The 26,149-nt window shown below is 36.6% G+C and overlaps 3 protein-coding genes across 4 annotated transcripts in view; 1 reads left to right on the top strand and 2 right to left on the bottom strand.

Moving 5' to 3' along the window:
* ATP8A (ATPase phospholipid transporting 8A1) overlaps nt 1–8,616 on the bottom strand; it is a 58,206-nt gene extending 49,590 nt beyond the window's left edge. The window contains exon 1 of one of the 2 annotated variants that reach the window (XM_073967053.1): nt 8,370–8,616. The gene's annotated coding sequence lies outside the window, so the exon portion shown is untranslated. Of the gene's footprint in view, nt 1–7,970 lie in introns of both variants that reach the window. The other variant, XM_073967055.1, reaches the window with a different exon arrangement.
* Nucleotides 8,617–14,690: 6,074 nt separating this feature from the next.
* On the top strand, nt 14,691–16,522 carry Phb1 (prohibitin 1). The gene is made up of 3 exons (XM_073967065.1): nt 14,691–14,822; nt 15,062–15,512; nt 15,567–16,522. The coding sequence occupies exons 2-3, from the start codon at nt 15,081–15,083 to the stop codon at nt 15,966–15,968; spliced, it is 834 nt and encodes a 277-aa protein (XP_073823166.1). The 5' UTR covers nt 14,691–14,822; nt 15,062–15,080; the 3' UTR covers nt 15,969–16,522.
* Nucleotides 16,523–19,479: 2,957 nt separating this feature from the next.
* On the bottom strand, nt 19,480–21,246 carry LOC141392145 (acyl-coenzyme A diphosphatase NUDT19-like). The gene is made up of 4 exons (XM_073965100.1): nt 20,827–21,246; nt 20,497–20,763; nt 20,168–20,249; nt 19,480–20,107 (listed from the first exon to the last, which is right to left on the bottom strand). The coding sequence occupies exons 1-4, from the start codon at nt 21,129–21,131 to the stop codon at nt 19,700–19,702; spliced, it is 1,062 nt and encodes a 353-aa protein (XP_073821201.1). The 5' UTR covers nt 21,132–21,246; the 3' UTR covers nt 19,480–19,699.
* Nucleotides 21,247–26,149: the final 4,903 nt, after the last annotated feature.

The following is a 26,149-nucleotide window of genomic DNA, read 5'->3' as shown; positions in this document are numbered from 1 at the left end:
GTTAGTATATGGTAGGTATGTACAATGTATAACGTACATACTTAAAGAACTTAGATAACGTAGATAATATGTGTAGTGGACCTAAGGTTCTTATCTAATTTCTACAATGTATCCTACGAAAATAACATAATATATCTATTGTATGTAGATAACGTGGATAACGTACCAAAGATAGGTATATAATGCATATTGGATACTTAGATAAAGTGGATATCGTATCTAAGAGCTATGATAAAGTGGCCAACTTTTTAGGTAACATCTAATGTCCGTAATGTCCATGTCCGTCCGTCTGTGGAAATCACTCTAGCGTCCGAACGGATTGACGTAGGTGGATGAAATTTTGGGAAAAACTATTATTTGTACGTAGGTATTTGGTATTGAAAGCGGGTTATGTAGGTCCACGCTTTCGTATAGCCCCCATACAAAATGACGCGTGACGTCGTCGTTTTAAGGAATTTTTAAGATATTTGTCCCGTTTTACCACCGAATTGGTTGTCATTTGGTATTTTTTGTCTCCAGAGGCCAAAAAAACATTCCTACCAAAGTTGGTTTATATAGGTCCACGTTTTGGTATAGCCCCCATATAACGCCCCATATAAAGTACGCGTCATTTTAATATATTTTGAATGTATTAGTCGCATTTGACAACAGAATCGGTTGCCACTTTGTATTTTGTGCTTCCAGAGGCTAAGAAACATTTCTACCATAAAATGTTTATATAGGTCCACGTTTTGATATAGCCCCCATAGGACGATATCTCCCGATTTTCGGTATTTTGAAGGTTTTGGCCTCATTATCACACCGAGATGGCTGAAATTTGGTACTTAGTCTTCGTTGGGGGTATAAAACTTCCCCCCAAATTTGTAGGTATAGGTCCGCGCCATCATAAAGCCCCCATAGAACGGTAACTTCCGATTTTCGGTATTTTGAAGGTTGTGGCCACATTAATCCACCGAAATGGCTGAAATTTGTGGTGGAGGGTATAAAAAGTTCGGCCCGATCGAACTTAACGCTTTTCTCACTTGTTTTTCACCCATTTCGTTCAAATGTCGTTCCGCATTCGTAGCGAATTGTAGTAAATAAATTTCCCAAGGATTTTCTTCGATTCAATTTGGTTTCGCCGATTCGATATATATCTCGCTTGGCCTTTTCGCTATTCAGCAAACCAGATGCCATATGTTCGACACGTTTGAGCAATTCCTTTCAAAGTTCGAAGTGAAATGTTGTAAATAAATTACCTTTACGAATTTTACAAGGATTTTCTTCAATTCAATCTGATTTCGCCAATCCGATATCCCGTTCAGAAATTGTATCAACCATTCCATACAACTTTCGTTACGATCTCGGATTCGAAAGAGCACATAGCATCAGACATTCGTATCGATTTCGTTACGATCGGAACAAATGGTTTGCTGGTTACTGATTCATAAATGGAATGTATGGATGTGGTCTTATAAATAGTAGGTCATGGGTGAACCCAACCAAGCAAGACAAAACTGGTTCGTTTTATATTTGATTGTTGACCAATTTTGATACTTAAAATGTAGATTTTTGACGGGCTTTTTTGTTCAGTGTTTTGCTATGACAATAAAACGAATTTTATTTCAAATTGTGCTCAACGTTTCGTTGACTTTTTTCCAACTTTATCGAGAGCTTATGCGGGGCATACACTATGGGCATGCACGACAGCATTTGTAATAGTATTAGTAAATTTTGAAGTTTTTGTCAATGTATTTGGGAGTAGTTTTGGCAGGATTGAAATCAAAATAGTTTTGATTTTGTAAATGAACCCCTTTCAATCCGATGAATTTTGTTTATTTTCCAAGTAACCAACAAATAATTTTGGAAAACAACAAATATTATTTGTGAGGAAATTAAAAAAATTGGAAAACTTCAACCCAAAATCGAGTTCTGGAGGAAAATTCATCATTTTTGGAATATGGATTGAAGGAGTGCCACACATTATTCAATCACACACGTACACAAGGGTTCATTTGGCAGTGCAGTTTGGCAGTATAGTGTATGCCCCGCATTATGTTTATTTTGGATATCTGGTTCGTTCAAAGCATTCATCTTAACAGTGCTGGTTGGTTTCATCCTAGAGCTCTCTTTAGAAGCCAAGTACCTCGGCATAATTCTGGCGCACAAATTTACGTGGAAAAGAAATGTCGCCGTACGTGTCAAGAGTGGTATAATAACTATGTACATACATACATATATTCCCATACACATCCCCAAATGGACGCGGGAGACTTCTCTCATGTCAATGAGCACGTATTACATTAGCTTAATGATATGGGACCTACTTCTTATCTCCGAATCCGAACGGCGTGTCTTACGACACCGCTTATAGAGAAGTTTTACATGGCTGGAATACTCAGGAAATGTTGCATACGTTACGCTGTGGGGTATTTTGCCACCGTTGGAAAGTATGATGTTTTTGTCCGGCCTGAGAATCAAGCCCAGGGGCATACAGAGTGCAAGGCGGACGTGCTTACCATTGCACCATGCTGGTACCATCCACAATAGCTATGTATTCCTGCAAAAGAAATCCATTGGCAATAGTTGGGGACTGTAAACAGAGGCCATCTAATAAAGCTACGTTTTGGATCTTGATTTCCAGGAACATCAGACATTCACTTCGGCTAAAGAAAGTAAATTATTGGCGCAACTCCGAATGCGGTAACGCTACAATCATACGGTAAATGAGAACTATCACTGAGCTCGGCGGAAATCAGTGAAGCCAGGAATAAACTTCAAGAGGACTGGACCCAAAATTTTCCACCTCTATGAGCTTATACCGATGGCTCTAAGATGGCAACTGGACTCTAAGGTAAGTCGAACTAAACTTCCAAGCCAAAATGTTTGCAGTATAAAAAAGGACATAGTTGGACACGACATTAAACCTTTCAGTGCAAAAATAATTTCTACCCATGTAAAATCATTGCTTATTATCGAATATATTCGACAAATGGAATGGGAGTGTTAAGTCATTTAGGTCCAACTCTATCAAGTTTGCGGCAGTTTTGGACTGTAGGAATGGGTTGAAGACTCCAGGGTAGGTTAGGTTATAAGATGCGCAGCTGCCATTGTCCAGAGACCAGCGGTCCACTGTGTTCACCCCGAAAATAGATAAGCAGTTTAGAAGGGAAGGAGGAGGACAGGAAAATAATAGAGAGTAGGTAAAACCGAGAGGTAAGAAGAAAAAGTGCTTTAATTGAACTTATTGAGCCTGAATGACATGTCCCATGGTAATTTTTGGCTCCTGCAATACGTTAACAGAGCTGCAGTAACTATGGAAGAAAAGTAAAAGATACAGATACAAACTCATGGACACTTAACAGCTTGTGTTTTTTTTTTGTCGAGGTGCCCGATTTTTTCAGTCCCTTCTACATCTTCACATAACCTGCACTACTCAATTTTTTTGACCTCCCACTTACTTGTCATAGATCTAATTCTGCAATGACCAGTAATGACCCCTACAATAATTCCGATCACTAATTTGCCAAGTGATAGAAGGGGCTCAGATCCACGACCTGAGATTGCTAGCCAGATTGATTTCGATACCTTTCAGGATTCAAGTCCGACCTGACAGATCTTTACGGGTTTCCCTGCATAGAGCTTACTGAGGTTGTTGAGGATGACATTGTGCTCCACCTGAAGGACATAGAAATAGACACCTCATCTTGCCAGTTCATCAATTGTCTAATTTCCTTCAGCATTGCAGCGCCTTGGTACCCAACAAAACTTAACGGAGACCCTAAAACCAATTTAATTTTGTGTGGGTCCCAGGTCCAAAGTCGAAGGATATTAAATAGAGGACGAAATGGAATGTCTCGGATCGCAGCCACCAGATGTTGCAATCGATGAACCTAGCTTTGTGCAACTTTAGGCGGCAGTTAGAACAAAGCTATCCGGATAAGTCTAGCCAGATTTAGCACGACGTACCCAGTGGAAAGCTTTACAAGACAATCTTTAGTGCGATTCTGTAACAGTTAACTATAGAATTACCGACAATTATCGATCAATCCCACGGCAGCGTGTTCGTTCGTACCGGATTGACCCGAAACCATAGTTATTCGGCCAGCGTCTGCCAACCCAGCATCAAACCTATGCTTCTATTTATAGTTTTTGACATTTTTACTGCTTATAATCATGGGCGTAGCCAGATACGTGCAGGGGCAACTGCCGCCCTCCTCCTAGAGAGAGCAGCAACTTCCCTAACAAGTTTAATTCTGGCGCAACTTCGGTCCAGGTATATTGTTTTAAATTCCTATAGAGATCGTAATTTACCAGTACCAATTACGAAAGCAACGCACCCATTACCCCAGCCTAAGATCAACAACATGTACATGTACACATGTTGATGTACATGTTGTTGTTCTTAGGCTGGGGTAATGGATATCCGCCACTAAATCGACGGCCACTCTGTTCACCACATGGACGGCGCAGTGTAGAAGAGAGTTGAATATCAGGGTCGATGGTAGCAGAATTCCGACCACAAACTGCCCCAAAATTCTAGGGGTCACATTCGACACCACTTTCACGTCGTCCGCGAATGCCACAGCTATCTGCGATAAACTGAAATGTAGGAAGAAGGTCAAGTCTTGTTGACCACGTATAAAGCGATAGGTCGGTCTGTGGTAAGCTATGCGGCGCCAGTTTGGTCCCCGAATTTATGTGACACGCAGTGAGATAAGATTCAAATTTGTCAGAACGCCGCCCTGAGAACAGCAACAGGGTGCCTCCTCAAATCTACAGAGGACCATCTACATGAGGAAGCAAAGATTCTTCCAGTACGACAACATAATGAGATGCTATCGTTGCAGTACTTGCTCGGGTGTTACCGTGAGAGCCATCCCAATCACCATCTGCTGGCCACCGATACACCCAGACATATCAGGAAGGATATTCATGCTCTAGAGACGGAGGTCCAGTAATATAGGAGAGAACCTCTAGATCAACAGGCATATCAGCAGGTTTGAACAGCATTCACACGGACACAGTTGCCAAGGCCATAAGTAGTTATTGTGTGAAGCCAGTCATCAGAGTACATTCCCCATCTATCGCAGCTGAAGAGTGTACGCTGCCACGACAAACCAGAGTAGTTTTGGCTCAATTACGCTCGGGATATTGCAGTCGCCTAAATTCCTATTGGGCGGGAATCGATCGCTCCCTGCAAGACATCTGCCCAGTATGCGGCATGGGCCCGCACGATACTAAGCACCTATTCAACTGCCCCGCCAAGCCTACTCATCTGACTCCAGTGGATCTGTGGTTACATCCCATCGAAGTAGCCAACTTCCTGGCACTGGAGATAGACCCAGAGCCAGATTGAACAGGAGAACGAACATACGATCATAATAAAAAAACACTGTTACAACAACAACAAAAATTTAATTTCTTGCATTCTTCTGAACTTTGAGAAAGCTAATTGGCAAGGGTTTTGATAATTTAAATACCAAATTGTGCTTTGGAGAGCTTCATAGACCATAAGGTAGCCGAGAGATTTTTTTATGACCACAGTACTACTGCTGTCGCCCGCTATACACTGCTGATCGAGTGCCAAAATAAGATTTTGTTCAGCAGAAGCGACGGTAATAGCTAAAGAGCTTGACGAGTTTCATGACCTGTGAGTTGGGGAAGTTACAGCTGAAATTAAGTAGGAGAAAAATCTCGGACAAGCTGACTGGACCACATGAATCAATGCAGCATAGGTACAGGATTGAGTAAATTGTAAGCAACGATTAAATTGCTCTCGAATCTGGAAGGAGATGGATAGGACGGCTTTTATTTTAAATGTCATGATATTGAGAGAAATGAGGAGGTGCACACGTTGGGTGTACCAGGCGAAGGGTTGTACTTTGCCGTATAAGAGTCCTACGAAAAACAATTGACTTAAGGTGATGTCTTCAATATGTAAGCAGGCCTTTGTTCGGAATTTAATTTGGAACCTCAAATGGGGTTTAAGTCTTTCTCCTGAACTTTGACGGTCCATAACTCTGGAACTATATAAAAGTTATATATTATTGGAATCAGGTTTATTTTAGGCAAGGTATGGACATACTGTGTAAGGTGCTGATAAATGAAGCCTATGCCCAGAAATATGTAACCCTGCGTTTACAAATGCCAGTATTGGCAAGACAATAGCAAAAATACAAACCTTTTTCACAAATACATTTATAAATTTTTAAATATGTATAGAGAAAAGTATGAATGTATTGGTGAAAATGGTTTGTAACTTTGCTATTGTCTTGCCAATACTGTCTGTGTGTAAACGCCTAGTAATATACGTCACAATTTCTGACAATAAGACATCTCAGATTTTTAGGATCTACTTCTTCTCACGATGAGAAACAGATTCACTTTTGTCCAGCATTAACATGGATATCGAAAAAAGGCACAGTACTGGCCTTCGATACAATTAACCAAGACAAGTTGGGAACATGTGTCGTTTAGGGGCACCTATAGGATCAGGTAGCACAATATAGTGTAATCGGGCTACCAAGGACTACCTATACTAAACGTTTCAACAAGTTCCGAGAGGTGCCCTTAAATTAAATGTATACCCCAAGTTGTTCGAGAACATACCAGCCTTATTTGACTCGTTGGATATTAAAGAATTACGACGGCTCGTAGAGTCAAACATGATATGTACTGTTTGGTACTGATTTTCTCCAACTTTGTTACTATTTAACCAATCATAGTACATGGTACGGTTTAACGAACTTTGATTACTGTTGCACACTCAAGATACCAAACTGAGAAATAATCTAATTTGATAGATGTTGTTTAGCCCACTCCGAAGATGCTTCACTACATTTTCCAAAGCTAATTACGATTCCAATCAATTTTCTCTTTTGTTTGTTTACAGTTTTTAAGTTGCCAAACTAAGAAAAAATCGTTCCATTTAGTTACGATAAGTTAACGATGACATAAGTTGTATGTTTATAGCGCATTTACATCAACCGATTTTAGTACAGGTACAAACTTGTCATATGTACCCGTTTAAGCGACCGAAAGTTTATTAGGAATTAAAGATGCTTATTGGGGTACGAATGATCGCCTTTCTATTTTATATGTGTAGTTATTTAGATACCTTGAAAATGTAAAATACGATATCTTATTATTTGAAAGTCATCACCTGACGCACTAAAATCTTTCCTACCCACTACGTTTTTTATCTGCATTAATAGCGGCCATAAAATAATTCGAGAAGTTGAAACAGCTTTTGTGGTTTCCGCAAATAATAAAAATCCATTCAACCCATAACCGGGGTGAAACCATAAAAATTTTTTGATAAACTATGACAAATGTGTAATATTTTTAAACTAAAGTTATTTGAGATAAGAACAACGAGGTGTCAGGTTCGGTGATTACAGCTATGTGGTGCCAAGGTCAGTGACTTTCGAATCATGGAGGAGGGTTATGGTCAGCAAATATACCTACAAATGTTTATAAATATTGATAGTGGCTTTAATGTTCGAAGGCTTCAAGTTTAAACCACAACCCGTCATAATAGCCATATCCGCATACTGTCGGACAAAATTGAAAATGCCAAACAAACATAGTGGCTAAAAAAAGTACCACGCAAAAAAATATACTTTCGCCGTTGACTGACTGCTGATTCGGTTGTATTGCCAAGAAATTGTATATGAATTAAATATAAAGAAAAGAAACAACAACAATAACACAATACTCAGTCCAATAAAAAAATTGAATGACAACAAAGCTAAATGCTAGTGGATGGAGACTGCTAATATATTTGATTTTGAGAATATAGGTGTACGGATGGATTGATTGTGATGATGGAGAAGAACGAACAAATCTTTGACACTGTTTAGAACAATTAGAATAAGCAAAGATACAACAAACAAGGTCTCTACAAAGCTAAAATTTGATTGAACAGTTGATTTGATGTCACGTTGTGTGCGTGTAAATGATGAATGATACGTTTGTTGGAAGCTTACACAATTCCAAAACATCCAAAACACACGTTTTTTCAATACAAGTTTTTCTTAGATTTTTGTACTATTTTTCCATTCATTAATTTTTTTTTTTTTTTTTTTTTTTTTTGAATGCTCCTCTTTTATTAATTTGTTGTCTTCATTTACTGTATACACACTCTCTTTCTCAACACATGTTGTTTGTTTTTGTTTTAGATTCGCATAATTTTGCACACATTTCTTTTCGTTAGATTTTTCGTAGCTATGCACCACACATGGAGGCAACAAAACACTACATACATATTTTTCCACTTATTTTGCGGTCGATATTTTTTCTCCACCAACAACAAGAACAACTTCTCTCCTCATTATTTGCACAAACATAACACCATACATAAATATGAAAAAACCATATTTATTTACTTTTTTTACATCAGCTGGAGTTAATTTTTTCCGTTGGCCTTTCTATTTTAGAACATGTTTAGTTTTGTACACTACTTTCTTTGAATAAATTTAGTCACTTTTTCTCAATCTTTTATTCACACTTTATGTTAATTATTCAATATTTTTAATTCGTTTTCATATTTTTTCTTGTCATGGAAAAATATGAAACGAATAAATTAAAAAATTGTCTAATCCACCCGAATCGAAAGTTGAAACACGAATGACAAAAGAAAAGGGAAATGTAACTCTCAAAGTCGCAATGTTAGGGATCTATAAATTTTCTAATTTTGTTCTCATTCTCTCATATTCTCTCCATTTTCGTAGCAGGGTTCCTAAACGATGAATTAATCGATAAATCGAGAGTGGATTTTTATAAATTTACAAAAATTAATGGATTGTTCCATGGTATAAGTAAAGAGGTAGATTTAAATGAAAAAAATCTATAGAACCCTTGTTTTTCTTGAATTCCTAAAACTTCAAAATAAAAGCAACAAGTGTGTTTGTTTACAATGCATTTTTTGAGCATTTTATAAAAAACGCGAAAAATGAATGAAGAGTTAATTTTTCTCCACATAATCATGTTGTGAATATGATAAACTGATTGTTTCAATGCAAATCTCACCAATTTCTTCCATACAAATGGTCTAAAAACAATTTTAAAAATCATTGAATTCGATTGTTTTTAAAATTGTTTGGCATATTATTCAAACACCACACACACATACACAGTTTGTTTATATTGTTTTGAAGTTTTAGGCATACTCGAATGAAAAAATTTAAATTGCCATAAAGCTTTGGCTAACCTTTCTTATACTATGTTTACATTTACGAAATCCACTCGATTTCATCTGTCAAATCCATAGGTTAAATGTCAAATGAAATCCAATGGATTTCAGATGAGATTTCATTTGACGTTTGGGCTATGGAATTGACAGATGAAATCGAGTGGATTTCGTAAATGTAAACTTAGCATTATTAAACCATGGATTGTTCCTTTTTGTCGGAAATTTTTTTAAAAGTTAAAACGCCGTTTGCATTGGAGCTTTTTGCGGAGATAATAGTACGGTTACATTATAGTTTTTTTGTCGGGTTAACCCACTTCGAGAGGATTTATTTGACGTTTGCGCTATGGAATTGACATTTGTAATCCAAACCCACTGGGTTAATCAGGTTAAGTGTATCAGGGGTATAGTATTCTTAATGATGTGTACGAAAAGGAATTTATATTTAGAATACTATAAAACAACGTTCAGCTTTACGAAATCCGCTCCTTTTCAAATGTCAATAGGGTTTAAGGCCAGAACAGAACCAATCGTCGCTTGCTTTGCTTGCTTCCCAAATGTCAAATTATAAAGGAATGTCAGAGCCTTCTAAAGGATATCGCTGGCGGATTTGCAAAGAGGCTCTGTCATTTCTTTATAATTTGACATTTCGGGAAGCAAGCGACGATTGATTCTGTTCTCGCCTTTACTTCCAATAAAATCATGTAGATTATTAAGTCCCGGGCCACACTACAGTAATTTCATTGAAATTTTGATATGAAATTATGCGTCTCATAAAATTGCTGTAGTGGGGAGTTCGATTTAAGAACACCTAATTTCATGAAATTTTTTAATGAAATTCACGCTAGTGTGGATCGGGGCTAACTAGGATTTATTTTACGTATACGCTATGGAATTGACATTTGATTATAAATCTAAACGTACCATAAAAGTACGTTTACTTATAACCGGATTTGTACTAATGTTTGGTTTACATTCGGCGTCTTTTCGTGATTTCGAAGGCATTTCGTGATTTCGCGCGGAATCAAGCAAAAATTATCATGATTTCGCATACAAAAATGAAATCATCTCATTTCGTGATTTCAGCGAAATCAACATCGAAATCGCAGTACACATGATATACAACCCTGTTATTGCCTGAAAAAGTACCAAAAGTTGCAACACTTTTCACTTATCACAATAAACAAGGTAGATGGTCAATTGATGCAACAAAAATTTTTAGTATCAAAATTTGTAAACAATGTGAAAAAAATATTAAATTACTTTGTCACAATGCTATTTTTCAGTGTGTTATTGTACTTTTTTTTAATGGTAATGTCAAAATTTGATTCCCCATACAAATTTCTTAAAAAATAATAGAACGAAAAAATTACGGAAATTGCAAAAACTGCAGCAAATCATCGTATCAGCTATCGTATTTAGATGATAATGAACATGTTGCTAGTTTCTACTATGCCAAAATTGTATGGTAAAAAACAGGAGAATAGGGTGTTATTCGGCGCTGTTTTTGTTTAAAGAGAAGTGCAAGTCTTGCTAAACTTCGGAGTACGGGAACGCATTTTTAGCACTAAACGGAAAAACTGCTGCAAGTTTTGAACACAACTTTTATCTATCAAAATTTATTATTATGATGTCTCAACGATAAAATCATTTTTTACTTTTTCATTTGTTATTACTATACACAATTAATACGATATATAGATAATTTTACGATAATTTTCGAAATAAAGTTGTAAAGTTCTATATTGTCGTATATTTTCGATGACTAATTCAATTTACAACAACTTGTTTTGAAAATTCATGTTCGATCAGCTGCGCATATGCATCTACCTTGATCATTGTGATATGTTTGAAATCAACAAAAAAATAAGTGTAAACACCGGGATGTATTTCAGAATTTCGTGAAATCCAGTGGATTTTAGAGCGCAAGTGTAAACTTGGCATAAAAGTTTACGTTTAAGAAATCCGCTCGATTTCAACTGTCAATTCCTTTGCGTACACATCAAATGAAATCTCATCTGAAATTCATTGGATTTGATTTGACGTTTAAGCAAATGAATTAATTGACAGTTGAAATCTAGTGGATTTCGTAAATGTAAACTTATACTTGGTTTACATTCGGCGTCGTTTCGTGATTTCGAAGGCGTTTCGTGATTTCGCGCGGAATCAAGCAAAATTTATCATGATTTCGCATACAAAAATGAAATCATCTCATTTCGTGATCAACATCGATATCACAGTACTCGTGATATACAACCCTGTTTTTGCCTAAAAAGTACCAAAAGTTGCAACACTTTTCACGTATCACAATAAACAAGGTAGATGGTCAAATGCTGCAACAAAAAATTTAATTATCAAAATGTGTAAACAATGTGAAAAAAATATTAAGTTACTTTGTTACAATGATATTCTCCATTGTGTCCCAGTACTTTTTTAACGGTAATGTTATAAAAAAGAGCGAATTGTCAAAAATTGCTTTCCCATACAAATTTCTTAAAAATACGGGAAAGGAAATATGACGGAAATTGCAATAAATCCAGAAATGTCAAAATCAACGTATCAGCTATCATATTCAGGTGCCAATAAACATGCTGCTAGTTTTCACTATGCCAACTTTGTGTAGCAGAAAACAGGAGAAGAGGGTGTTTGTTATTCAGCGCTATTTTAGTTTAAAGAGAAGTGCAAGTCTTGCTAGATTTCGGAGTACGGGAACGCATTTGTAGTAGTAATATTTTGCAGGTTCTGAACACAACTTTTATCTATAAAAATTTATTATTATGATGTCCCAACCATAAAATCATTTTTTATTTTTTCATTTGTTAGTATAATACACAATTAATACGATATATAGACAATTTTACGATAATTTTCGAAATAAAGCAGTAAAGTTCTATATTGTCGTATTTTTTTGATGACTAATTCAATTTACAACTTGTTTTGAAAATTCATGTTCGATCAGCTGCTCATATGCATCTACCTTGATAATTGTGATATGTTTGAAATCAACAAAAAATAAGTATAAACACTGGGGCATGGTAGAACAAGAAAAGGTAGCAGCAATACCCAGCTGACTGAACTGGGTTGTAGTGTTAGTGTCAAATTCCATTCGACATTTTATGTATTTATTTCTATGTTCAATGTATATTAGGGATATATATTTATTTATCAGAAAAAAAACTATTTCCCATAAAGACGGCTTCATATCATTGACATGTAACCTCCTCCAGGTCCGAACGACATGCCGCACACTAAAACACCGCTTATAGAGGCGGTACAATATTTGTTAATATGTGTAATATTTTGTTAAACTTGAAAAGACTAAAGCCCTAATAAACATGTGCTTTTTTGTTTTCAAAAGCAAATGATTGAAACATCTTCTCTTTTTTCAATGAATTACCAGCGACCCGAAACATTTTTGCAAGTATTCTACTTTCTGCGAGAAATTATGCATTTAGTGGAATGATATGGAAACATTCAAATTGAAAATCTAACGAGTTTTCATTCATGTTTTCCAAAATATTCAATCAAATGTGAAAAATTATTAGTTTTTTAAATTCCAATAATTTATAGACATTTCCTTGTTTTGTTTACATTTACGTTGACACTAAGGTTTACAAACAAAAACAAATTCCTTTGTGGTTGTTGTTCGAGTTGTATTTGTTGTAGTATTAACTTTACCTTGTATTTGTTCTACCATGACACTGGGGTGTATTTCAGGATTTCGTGAAATCCAGTGGATTTTGGAGCGTAAGTGTAAACTTGGCATTAGCATTAGATAATCCAGTGGGTTTCAGTTCTCAAACCCATTGTGATAAGTCAAAGAAATCCTCATAAAGAAGGTTGGCATAAGATGAGTTTTCGCACTAAGCTCGGATCGGAATGAAATTTTCACAGGTCGATCTCGTCACTCTGATCATAAATATATACATATAACATTTGTTCCCGATATATGGGCCTCTGAAGTTGCGAAAATTCCCTTGTTAAAGGCCGATTACTTAAGCTGAAAACGCATCCAACGTTCGAGTAAAGTTTTGTTAATTTCGTTGAGTCCAAAATCACATTTAAAACACAAAATCCGCAGCCGAAACTTACTTAAATGTTTTCATTCGTAAAACAAAATATTTTCCTTTGCATTGAATTGTATTTCATATTTTGTTGAGCTTTTGTTTTTAAAATACAATACACACACACATACAAACAATAACGTTCTGTCAAAGTTAAATTTTTTCAACTTACATAAAGTATACGCTCGACGTATTTCGAACTTTGTTCACTACACACGTCCTGGATATACGGACGTATATATGTAGGTATGGGCCTTAATCCGAAATTAGTCCCAATTTACATTAGGCGAGTTTACTTGCGGCAAGTCTCTGTTTGTAGGCATGGTAGAGCAAGAAAAGGTAGCAGCAATACCCAGCTGACTGAACTGGGCTGTAGTGTTAGTGTCAAATTCCATACGACATTTTATATATTTATTTCTATGTTCGATGTATATTAGGGACATATATTTTTTGAAGAAAAAAAATTATTCATCTGAAATAAAAACAATTTCCCATAAAGACTCCTTCATATCATTGACATGTAACCTCCTCCAGGTCCGAACGACATGTCGCACACTAAAACACCACTTATAGAGGCGGTACAATATTTGTTAATATGTGTGGTATTTTGTTAAACTTGAAAATAATAAAGCCCTAATAAACATGTGCTTCTTGTTTTCAAAAACAAAAGATTGAAACAGCTTCTCTTTTTTCAATGAATTACGAGCGACCCCAAACATTTTTGCAAGAATTCTACTTCCTGCGTGATATTGTGCATTTAGTGGAATGATATGGAAACATTCAAACTGAAAATCTAACGAGTTTTCATTTATGTTTTTCAAAATATTCAATCAAATGTGAAAAATTATTAGTTTTTTAAATTCCAATAATTTATAGACATTTCCTTATTTTGTTTACATTTATATTTGACACTAACGTTCCAAACGAAAACAAATTCCTTTGTGGTTGTTGTTCGAGTTGTATTTGTTGTAGTATTAACTTTACCTTGTATTTGTTCTACCATGGTTTGTAGGAGAGACACGTATGGGGAATGGAAATGGAAAAAAAATTCTCGTACCGGCAATTTTCAGGCAATTCCTTTTATATTTTTCATATTTGACACTATTTTCATTGTTTTGAAAACAAAACTTATCGGAACAGAATTGCTTTTTATTAATGCAAGAGGCAAGTTTAAAAGGGAACGAGAAAAATTGCCGCAAGTAAACTCGCCTAATATGCTGTTTATATTAGAGCTTTTTGCAGGGTTAACCTACATTGAGAGGATTTGTTTGAAATATGAGCAATGGAATTGACATTTAAAACCCAGTCGGTTTGTTAAATCCGGTTATATATAAACGGGGTATAATGTAAATTGGGACTTATAAAAATGCCCGTTGTTTACAATTACCGTCAAATCCAACCTCTAAGCTTGGCAACCCTTCTTCTTATCAGCAGTTCATGTCGGCTGTCAAAAATTTCGATAAATCTGTCATTGTCTACTTTGAAGTTATCGATAACATCCTCGTTTTTGCGGTAGGCGAAGAAGTTGTGTGATTTTGTAATAGGAGGTTTTTTCAGTTAATTCTCGAATTAAAATACAGTAAAAGGTATTAAAAAACAATAATTAACTAGTGATAAATAAATTATGACACAATTAAGACAAGAAAAAGCAATTAAACAGCATAAAATACAAAAGCAAAGGCAATTGATTACCGCCTATCAAAAACTAACCTAAAAAAGTGATGAAATTCTCAGTTATCAAAGTGCAATAAGAACAAAAACTTGCATGTTAACAGAATGATGTGTGTGTTGAAAATATGTAATTGTGTTTTTTTTGTGTTTCCAGTTCTCATTCCTGCTAAATAATGGCTGCTCAATTCTTTAATCGCATTGGCCAACTGGGTTTGGGTGTTGCTCTTGTCGGTGGTGTTGTTAATTCTGCATTATATAATGTTGATGGTGGTCATCGTGCTGTTATTTTCGATCGTTTCACCGGGGTCAAGAATGAAGTTACCGGTGAGGGTACCCATTTCTTTATTCCCTGGGTACAACGTCCCATCATCTATGATATTCGTTCACAGCCCCGTAATGTACCTGTGGTGACTGGCAGTAAAGATTTGCAAAATGTCAATATTACATTGCGTATCTTGTATCGTCCCATTCCCGATCAATTGCCAAGAATCTATACCATTTTGGGTCAAGATTATGATGAAAGAGTATTGCCTTCCATTGCTCCTGAAGTGTTGAAGGCTGTTGTTGCTCAATTCGATGCCGGTGAATTGATTACACAGCGTGAGGTAAGAAAGAATGTGTTAACTATGTGGATTTTTTATTAATGTTGTGGATTTTAGATTGTCTCTCAACGTGTCTCCGATGAATTGACTGAACGTGCCAAACAATTCGGTTTCATTTTGGATGATATTTCCATTACCCACTTGACATTCGGTCGTGAATTCACCCAAGCCGTCGAAATGAAACAAGTTGCCCAACAAGAAGCTGAAAAGGCCCGTTTCGTTGTCGAAAAGGCTGAACAACAAAAATTGGCAGCCATTATTTCCGCTGAAGGTGATGCCGCCGCTGCTGAATTGTTGGCCAAATCCTTTGCTGAAGCTGGTGATGGTTTGGTAGAATTGCGTCGTATTGAAGCTGCTGAAGATATTGCCTATCAACTATCCAGATCCCGTGGTGTTGCCTACTTGCCCGGCAATCAAAGTACATTGCTTAATTTGCCCAGCAACACCTTGGCGCAATAAACAGACCCACACACACACAACATACTATATAACTAAGTTTTAGCATTTAAATATGTTTTTCTATACAAAAAAGCCACACCACAAGAAACAAAAAGTAAAACCAACTTCCCCCCATCCATGCTTTACCAAACTTTTTTCGTGAAAAAGTTGAAACCCGGTTATCGTTGTTAGACATTGAAAATATTAATGAACTCTTTGAAAGAGTATTTCGAAGTAGCTGCTCACACATTTTTTGTATTTTAGTTACCTTTTTGTTAAGAACAAGAAACTCATTATCCAAAAAGTGGTGCACTTCATACACAGGACTCTTTGGCATTAACTATTTCCAAATTTGATTACAATATGGCTTTGATTTTATTACTTAAGCCTGTAATTAATTTTATTTGAACATTACATTTTAACTTAGTTGGGTAAAGTTGGTTGGTTAATGTCGGCCATGTGAGGATGTTGTGCATCACTGCTTTATTTTAAACATAATTGAGTTGTGTTAATTTTCTTATTGGTTTAAGAATTTGTAAATTTCTAAGTACAATAAAAAAAGTTTAAAAAATTAATTCATAAAATTACTTTTTTATCTGCTGCAGATTAAAAGGCACTTTTCTGGTAATACGTTAAGAAAATCCGGTTCGTATTCCAAATTATCTAAAACTAGTCGATTTTGTAAAAGAGTAAGATAACTAATAGAAGACCAGAAGATCGGTCATCTTAAAGAAAGGAAGAGGTTATTCCTATAGAAGATCAGAAGAACTTCTTATAGAAGACCTGAATGTCTCCTGAACAAAAGGTCTTCCTAAATGAGACCAAAAGGTCTTCATACAGAAGACCTGAAGGCCCTCCTCAGAAGTTCTTATAGAAATCCAGAAGGTCTTCTAATAGAAATCAAGAAGGTCCTCCTACAGAAGTCCAGATGGTCTTTCAATAGAAGTCCAGAAGGTCTTCGTAGAGAACACCAGGAGGTATTTTTATAGAAGACCTGAAGCTCTTCTCATCGAGGACCAGGAAGTCTTCTTATAAAAGACGGGAAGGTCTTATAGAAGACCGGAATGTCATCCTATAGAAGACCGGAATGTCATCCTATAGAAGACCAGAGGGTCTTCGTATAGAAGACCAGAAGGTTTTCGTATAGAAGACCAGAAGGTTTTCGTATAGAAGACCAGAAGGTCTTCGTATAGAAAACCAGAAGGTCTTTGTATAGAAGACCAGGAGGTCTACGTATAGAAGACCAGAAGGTCTTCGTATAGAAGACCAGAAGGTCTTCGTATAGAGGACCAGAAGTTCTTCGTATAGAACACAGGAAGGTCTTCGTATAGAAGACCAGAATGTCTTCGTAGAGAAGACCAGAAGGTCTTCGTATAGAAAACCAGAAGGTCTTTGTATAGAAGACCAGGAGGTCTACGTATAGAAGACCAGAAGGTCTTCGTATAGAAGACCAGAAGGTCTTCGTATAGAGGACCAGAAGTTCTTCGTATAGAAGACAGGAAGGTCTTCGTATAGAAGACCAGAAGGTCTTCGTAGAGAAGACCAGAAGGTCTTCGTATAGAAAACCAGAAGGTCTTCGTATAGAAGACCAGGAGGTCTTCGCATAGAAGACCAGAAGGTCTTCGTATAGAGGACCAGAAGGTCTTCGTATAGAGGACCAGAAGTTCTTCGTATAGAACACAGGAAGGTCTTCGTATAGAGGACCAGAAGTTCTTCGTATAGAAGACAGGAAGGTCTTCGTATAGAGGTCTCCGCATAGAAGACAAAAATATCTTTGTATAGATAAAATACCAGAAGGTCGTACCATAGAAGACCAGAAGACCTTCCTATAGAAGGCCAGACGGTCTTCTTCGTCTAAAAAGACGACCTTCAGCTCGTCTATAAAGACGACCTTCAGCTCGTCTATAAAGACGACCTTCAGCTCGTCTATAAAGACGACCTTCAGCTCGTCTATAAAGACGACCTTCAGCTCGTCTATAAAGACGACCTTCAGCTCGTCTATAAAGACGACCTTCAGCTCGTCTATAAAGACGACCTTCAGCTCGTCTATAAAGACGACCTTCAGCTCGTCTATAAAGACGACCTTCAGCTCGTCTATAAAGACGACCTTCAGCTCGTCTATAAAGACGACCTTCAGCTCGTCTATAAAGACGACCTTCAGCTCGTCTATAAAGACGACCTTCAGCTCGTCTATAAAGACGACCTCCAGCTCGTCTATAAAGACGACCTTCAGCTCGTCTATAAAGACGACCTTCAGCTCGTCTATAAAGACGACCTCCAGCTCGTCTATAAAGACGACCTCCAGCTCGTCTATAAAGACGACCTCCAGCTCGTCTATAAAGACGACCTCCAGCTCGTCTATAAAGACGACCTCCAGCTCGTCTATAAAGACGACCTCCAGCTCGTCTATAAAGACGACCTCCAGCTCGTCTATAAAGACGACCTCCAGCTCGTCTATAAAGACGACCTCCAGCTCGTCTATAAAGACGACCTCCAGCTCGTCTATAAAGACGACCTCCAGCTCGTCTATAAAGACGACCTCCAGCTCGTCTATAAAGACGACCTCCAGCTCGTCTATAAAGACGACCTCCAGCTCGTCTATAAAGACGACCTCCAGCTCGTCTATAAAGACGACCTCCAGCTCGTCTATAAAGACGACCTTCAGCTCGTCTATAAAGACGACCTCCAGCTCGTCTATAAAGACGACCTTCAGCTCGTCTATAAAGACGACCTCCAGCTCGTCTATAAAGACGACCTTCAGTCGTCTCTAAAGATGGCCTTCAGCTCGTCTATAAAGACGACCTCCAGCTCGTCTTCAGCTCGTCTATAAAGACGACCTCCAGCTCGTCTATAAAGACGACCTCCAGCTCGTCTATAAAGACGACCTTCAGCTCGTCTATAAAGAGGACCTTCAGCTCGTCTTTAAGAGGACCTTCAGCTCGTCTATAAAGACGACCTTCAGCTCATCTATAAAGACTACCTTCAGCTCGTCTATAAAGAGGACCTTCAGCTCGTCTATAAAGAGGACCTTCAGCTCGTCTATAAAGACGACCTTCAGCTCGTCTATAAAGACGACATTCAGCTCGTCTATAAAGACGACCTCCCTTTAGGTCGTCTTTAAAGACTCCCTACGGCTCGTCTATAAAGACTCCCTACGGCTCGTCTATAAAGACTTCCTCGAGCTCGTCTATAAAGACTCCCTTCGGTTCGTCTATAAAAACTCCCTTCGGCTCGTGTATAAAGACTCACTTCAGCTCTCTATAAAGCAGTGTCGCCCATAATATTTCCATCAATACTAAAGCATGGGTGAAAAAAAAAAAACAACAACATCATGTTCATCTTTGTACACTGTACGTGAGAGAGAGAGAAGCAAATGCAAAAACAACTCAGTGGGTGCCCCACAATACTGTCATGTAAAGAAGCGCGTCTAAAAACTACCTACAGAACGTCTTTAAAGACTCCCTTGTGCTCGTGTACAAAGACACGACGACCCGATTTTAATAACTCCCTTGCTCTTACACCTTAGAATACATTTTTTGCAATATTACAAATTTATTTATAACAAAATATTTTTCTAGATGTGGATGCTTTTTTTCTTATAAAGAGCCTCTTGGAACTTAATAATATATCTATAAATGCACTTTGGGTGGAAGACAATTTAATTATGTAACTAGTAAACTTTGTCACTTAAAGACGTGACAAATGTAACAGGTCTTGTTCTGGAATATCATTTTTTGCTTCTCCTCACTTTCTCAATCGTGTTTATTTGGATTGGCATTGATGGGACTGATGTGACCATGAGGTAGTTGGTAATTTAAACGCAAAACAGCATCATTAGATCCGTAAAATTCTATGCGATGGATTTTCTCAACACCTTCACGGAATTCTTTGGCGGTTTTCTCTAACACATTAATTTCAGGTTTAGCATTTTCCAACGAGTATAAATCATCTCCCGGCAGAAGATTAACACGAGAATCTTTACATTTATATTCAATGGGGAGAGTGACATCAAGCCCTTCATTTCGACGTTGTAGAGCAAAATTCTTAACATCTTCCAGTTTGGTAAAATTTAATAGACGTGAAAGTTCATAGATCTGGGGTGGAGGTAGCCAAATTTCTTTGTTGAAATGATGTTGCAGGTACTCAGCAGGGGTTCTCCACTAAAATGGCAAAGAAATTTAGGCTGAGTTGTTGTTGATTTAGTCATTTTTCGGACTTACCGCAAAATCAGTGACTTCATTCTTTTCCTTGATAACATCGGGAATGTCTTTCAAGGCAATCATAAAGAAGGCGGTGTTGAATCTAGAAACGAGACAAAAATAAAGAAGTTATAAGTCGTTTATACAAATTTCAATTTGATCGTCAATAAAAAAATCGTTCAGACTCTAAAAACACCCTTGAGCTCGCCTGTAAGGACCTTTGTCTTGTCTACAAAGACTCACTTCACTTATAAATACTCTCATTTGTTGATCACCACCATCATCTAGACGTTTATAAACAACAACTGATTTTCTGTTGCCTTTTATGACTTTAATAATTCCGCATTTACCTCTTTTTAAATGTTGTTGGGGTAAACCAATTCGACCATTGATGCAGACTCCATAGATCGGGAACAATTTCTAAAGTCTCACACAGTTCCAAAAACTTTGAGCTGTCATTGTGTACCAATTTCTGCCATTGATTACGGTCAAAGTCCTCTCTGAAATTACCATAACCTTCACCAAAACCGTCAGCCAAAGATTTACGATCACGGCAAAAGATAACACCCAACTCTTCAAAAGCCTCACGGATGGCAGCAATACGTAGTGATATTTCCCTAAGAAAATAGAAGGAAACCCACTTTTAAATTCCATTATTAAAAAAACATTCCTACACCTACCTCTCAATAGCCTCGGGATTATCATTTTCATAAATAGCTGATTTCTTGCCCTTGGGTTCTTCAGTTAGGGCCAACAGTTGTTTGGAAGCACCCATTTTCTCAAAATGTTTTCGCCATAAAGGTGTTTCATCGGAAGCCTCAAATACCCCACCTGGAAACACCGCAGAATTTGGCATAAACGTGGCTTGAGGTGGTCTCTTGAATAGTAAAGCTTTAAAATCGGGATTTCGCACTGTCTTATCCCTAGCCAAGATGATCAAAGAGGCCGATTTAGGAAACTTGGCAGCAGCACCTTGCATGGCCATGGTTTTCTACTTTAAACTTTTATAGAATGTGGGTCAGAAGAGTTGAAGTGGCTTTCGCTTGGAAAGCAGCGTCTAGTAGTCTTGGTAGTCTTATCAATCATCAATCACATCACCTGTTGCACAACGAACAACATCAATAAAAATCAGCTGTTGTTTGTTTACATTTCAACATATGTGAGTGTGTACCATAAATTGTAACGTATGGCGAAAGCAAATATATGTTCTGTTCCTTTAATTTTTAAAAATGGTAAAACCGGCAAAAGTAGTAAAGGGTGTAAACTTCTCCCATATGAATTGTATGGTGTCTGAAGTAAAGGAACGCTTTTCGAGTAAAAAGTGGTAAAACTTGAAGATTCTTGAACGTAAAGGAACAGAGCTATAAATTTTGGTCTGTTCCTTTACTGCTATGCCTAAATACGACCGTATTCCCAGGGCGTGTGTGGTGAAAAAAGTAGAACACATGTATTCTTATGAGAACTACCGAAATACGTCGAGCGTATACTTTTTGTAAGTTGAACATTTTCAACTTTGACAGAACGTACGATATGCTATTGTATGAATGTATGTGTGTGTTTTGTATTTTGAAAACAAAAGCCCAACAAAACATAAAATACAATTCATTGCAAGGGAAAATTATTTATTTCACGAATGAAAACAATTAAATAAGTTTTGGTCGCGGATTTTGTGTTTGAAATGGGATTTAGGATTCAACGTATTTGGGTAATACGGGCGCTCAGAGACCGGTGTTGTGGTACGTAGGTGAATATTTTTTGTACGTCACGACTTAAATTAGGTATAGCTGTTAAACGCCTGTTATAGCTCATTTAGACTAGCCATAAATCCTCGACTAGATTTAATAAATCCAGTACAAATCACATTGCATTTAGATATACATTTTGGAGGATTTAAATGGCAGTCAGCTGATTTTTGTTCATAGCACAATTACCAAGGTAGATGCATCAGCCCATCTGATCGAATTTGAAACGTTAAAATATTTTTTTGTAAATTGAATTCGTTTCAAAAAACATACGTCAAATTAAAAATTTATTGTTTAATACTGAAAATGTTAGCACATTATCCTACTAATGCTAACTAAAGAGCAAATAAAGAATTATTTTATCGCATTTTGCCCATCTAAAATAAATAAACGAATTATTTTATCGTTTAGACATCATAAATATTAGTCTTGGTTGATTAAAATCAACTTTGTGCATCAAAACAAATTTAATTTTTCCGCCTTGTTTACAAATTTGTACATTTTAAATTATTTTTAGTGTAGCAATTCACCGATGCATCTACCTTGTTTCTTGTGCACAGCTTGCAACTTTTTGTATTTTCTAGCAACATGTTGCAAAAAACAGAGTTGTATACGAGGATTTTTTCCAGATTTAAAACAAATCCACTCAATAGGAGGATTATACCCCGGTTACACTATTGAAGGTTAACCCACTGGGTTTAATAGATCCAGTGGGTTAATCTTCGCTGGTTACACTTAGCTTTTCGGGATATAAAATGTTAGCTGATGTTTGTTTACGTATACATACAAAATAACTTATAAAGTCGTGTTTTACACTTTTACAATTTCTCGTATGAGATATCGTCCCCTCTTTGCTCATATTGGTATATTTTACACACAGGGATACATTTTTGATTATGATGGCGAAAGCAAATATATGAATAATGATTTTCAAATAACTATAGATTTATTAACTTCATAAACTCTCATGCGACCAATCGTAAACGTGTAAAACACGACAAACTCAGTTGCAAAAACAGTTGCAACTTTTGGTACTTTTTGAGTAGAGTTGAATCTTTTTGCACAAATACCGAATACAACACTGTATTTTTTGAGGATTTGTGCCGGATTTAAAATAAACCCAGTCGTGAGAGGATTTAATTTTTGTATGGCAAATCTGGTCAGATTTGACCAGATTAAGCAATAAATCCTCATAAAGTGGGTTAACCCGGCAAAAAACTGTAGTGTAAACGCACTATTATTTTTTTATGGGAAATCTGGTAGATTTATGCTGAATTTAGCAAATAAAACCTGATAATGGGCTAAATCCGGCTAATGAAGTCATATCTAAATGGGCTATAACTGTATATCTGAAGCGGTTGAGAGCAAAGCGATGGGATGGGGCTTTCAAAATCACATTTATGATTACATAACAAATGGTCAGTAGGTTTTTAATGTTCATCCTTGTTTTCAAGTATTATTGTTGGGCGATTAATCAAAATCAAAATGAACTTTTTGATGACGTGACAAATGTGCAGGGGATTCTTATTGCTCACCAATGTTGTCAAGAATTCTTGTTCGATAACTGAGTTGCGTTGGGATTGGTTAAGTTTCCTCCACACTAAAAACGATTGGAAAATCTTCACCATCTGGGTCTTTCATCGCCAAAACTCCTTCTATTCCCTTCATGAAGCCTTGAGACCCTATGCAATGGGAATTCCAACATTGCAATTGACGTTGACCTTATCCATCAACGACGGGACAATCAAAGTATACTCTCTGTGGTATTACGATACCAGCCAAACATTTTTAAGCGGGGTACACACGATCAGTTTGTTTAAAAGAAATTCGAGATTCTAAGCCTATGGACTGCAAAAACTATTTTAGAATGTCAGACGAGAATTTTAACTATTTACTCAGATTAGTGGCTCCACTTATTAAAAAGGAGGATACAATAATGAGAGAAGCTTTTATATCCCGCATCATGTATTTTGGACTGGTTATGTCCCAGAGGCATATTTGCATCTCATAGCGCATATAAATTATTTTAAAAATTAATTTTCGTTGTCCATGTTTTCGCTGCTATGATTGCAATTTATTGGTTGTCTGATTATAAAATGGCAAAAATATATTTTTATTTGCTATTTGCAATATTTATCAATGAAATTTATAACAAGCACGACTTTTTTACTTCTTTGATATTAGCGCTGCAAATTTATTCATTGAATGACGTTATTTCGCTCACACGCACAACATCTACAAAAAAATGTTGGTTGCCTGATGACTGACAAAAATAAACGGCCACACCTGCAAGCAACCGATTATTTGAGCAAAGCCGTCAATAAAAACTGATCGTGTGTACCCCGCTTTAAAAATCTGCGATCTTTATTATCAAAAAGGAACTAAAAAATCGTTTATCGAAAATTTGGACATGGACCGCTTCAATGATATCGGGCTTGTCATTGTTGTAGGGAAAATATTCATTGTTGAATTTCGATACCATCTAATTATTCCTAAAGTTGTGTACACACGATCAGTTTTGCTCAAATAATTGCCATCAATTGACACTTATCGATATTTCCGAAAAATCGGCAGTCAAAACTGATCGTGTGTACCTCGCTTAAGAATTTTTTAGTATTTTCACGATCTTGTCATGTCTCTAAGTTTCTGAGCTTCATTTACCCAACCTAAGTCCCGGTCCACACTAGTGTGATTTTTTTAAAAAATTTCATGAAATTATGCGTGCCTAGATCGAGTACCATAGTAGAGTAATATTATTAAAATACTATAGTGGGGAACTCGACCTAAAAGCGCCTAATTTCATGAAGTTTCTTCAATGAAATCGCTTTAGTGTGGACCGCGACTAAGTAAATGTACAATTTGATGACTTTTAAAGAAGTCCAACTTTTAAAACACTTAAGCTTCGTTCCAGAACTAAAAAGTTTTTACACATTTTTCTCCAAAATGCGTTCCGTACACTAAAAAAGTTGCAAAATGTTCACTTTTCTTTGAACAAAAATGTTTGCCGGCTTCTAATTGGCTGATACACCGACTTTGACATTTGTTCCAGTTTTTTTACGTTTCTGCAATTTTTCCGTCCCCGTGCATTCTGGAAAAAATGTGTATGTGGACCTCATTTTCGACAGTTTGCTCCTTTGGCAGTTTTATCAATAAAAAAGTACTGGAACGAAGCTTTAATCACAATGACATCAAATTCCAATTGGCCCATTCCATTTGCCTATCACAAAATTTGTAAAGTCGAAAATAGCTTTGCATTTTGTTGGGCGCCCATTTTAAAACTGGGACATCTCTTTTTACAACTACAGAATTTGTTGCGAATTTTGGTGTTCATGGATGACTTTTTATGCCAAATTAACGTAAACACTGCTTAATTCTGTCAAAGCGAAACTCCTGCTTCAATATTCTCTTCCTCCAATCAAGGAAATTTCAAATCAGTTCCAGTACAGTTTGCAGATATTGCGACCATTAAAATTAGTCGCTATTTTTATGACTTAGGCAATTTTTGGTTTCCTTTTTGGTCTCTCATTGGTTTTAAAAATGAGGACGCTTCTTCGAGATTTTACTCCACCCAATAAATATTGAAATTTACTGTATATTTTCTTCCATTTAATTTTTTCTTCTATTCTCTAATTTCCATTTGAAATTTAAGATAAATTTCCTTATTTATTTAACTAGTTCCCCCATTCTCCTATTTGGTTATCCTCTACAACTCCAATAAATCACTCAACTATTATGTGCCAGGGTCACCATCAAAGAGATGATAAATAGAGAACTCCTTGTGGAATTGAGAAGAGGTAGCTTTCGACTTCACTCAATAAACACTTAACCACGCTGCAACAAGTGTCATTGAGGCTTGTGGGGTGAATGTTAAGTAGTTTGGTTGGGGATTTCCAAACAATTCCACTTATCATTGATTCTTTCTTTCATTGTCTGCTTTGCATAAAAGAACCATTAAGAAAGAAGGAAACCTTAAGGAGCTGGGAATAAGAATAAGCAACAATATAAATACATAGACATTCCGACATATCACATTAAATGTGAATGGTATAGATTATTAGGGATGTCGTTGAAGAATACAATGAAAGATTGAAAATATTTTTGGACCAGGATTTGCCTGACGGACAGACAATAACCGGAACATTCTGTAAGACTTTACAAAGCCACGCCTATTGAAGTTCTTGGGTCCTCCTAAAAGTCTTTAAAACCCATGCTATCCATCTGTAATAATGACCTTAGAAATCCATGTTTTTATTAGTGTCTT

The sequence above is a fragment of the Musca autumnalis genome, unplaced genomic scaffold, assembly GCF_047663935.1.
Source record: "Musca autumnalis isolate F117 unplaced genomic scaffold, ASM4766393v1 scaffold_2, whole genome shotgun sequence".
NCBI lineage: Eukaryota > Metazoa > Arthropoda > Insecta > Diptera > Muscidae > Musca > Musca autumnalis.
The sequence above is the reverse complement of the archived record's forward strand: the minus strand, read 5'-3'. Positions and strand labels throughout refer to the sequence as shown.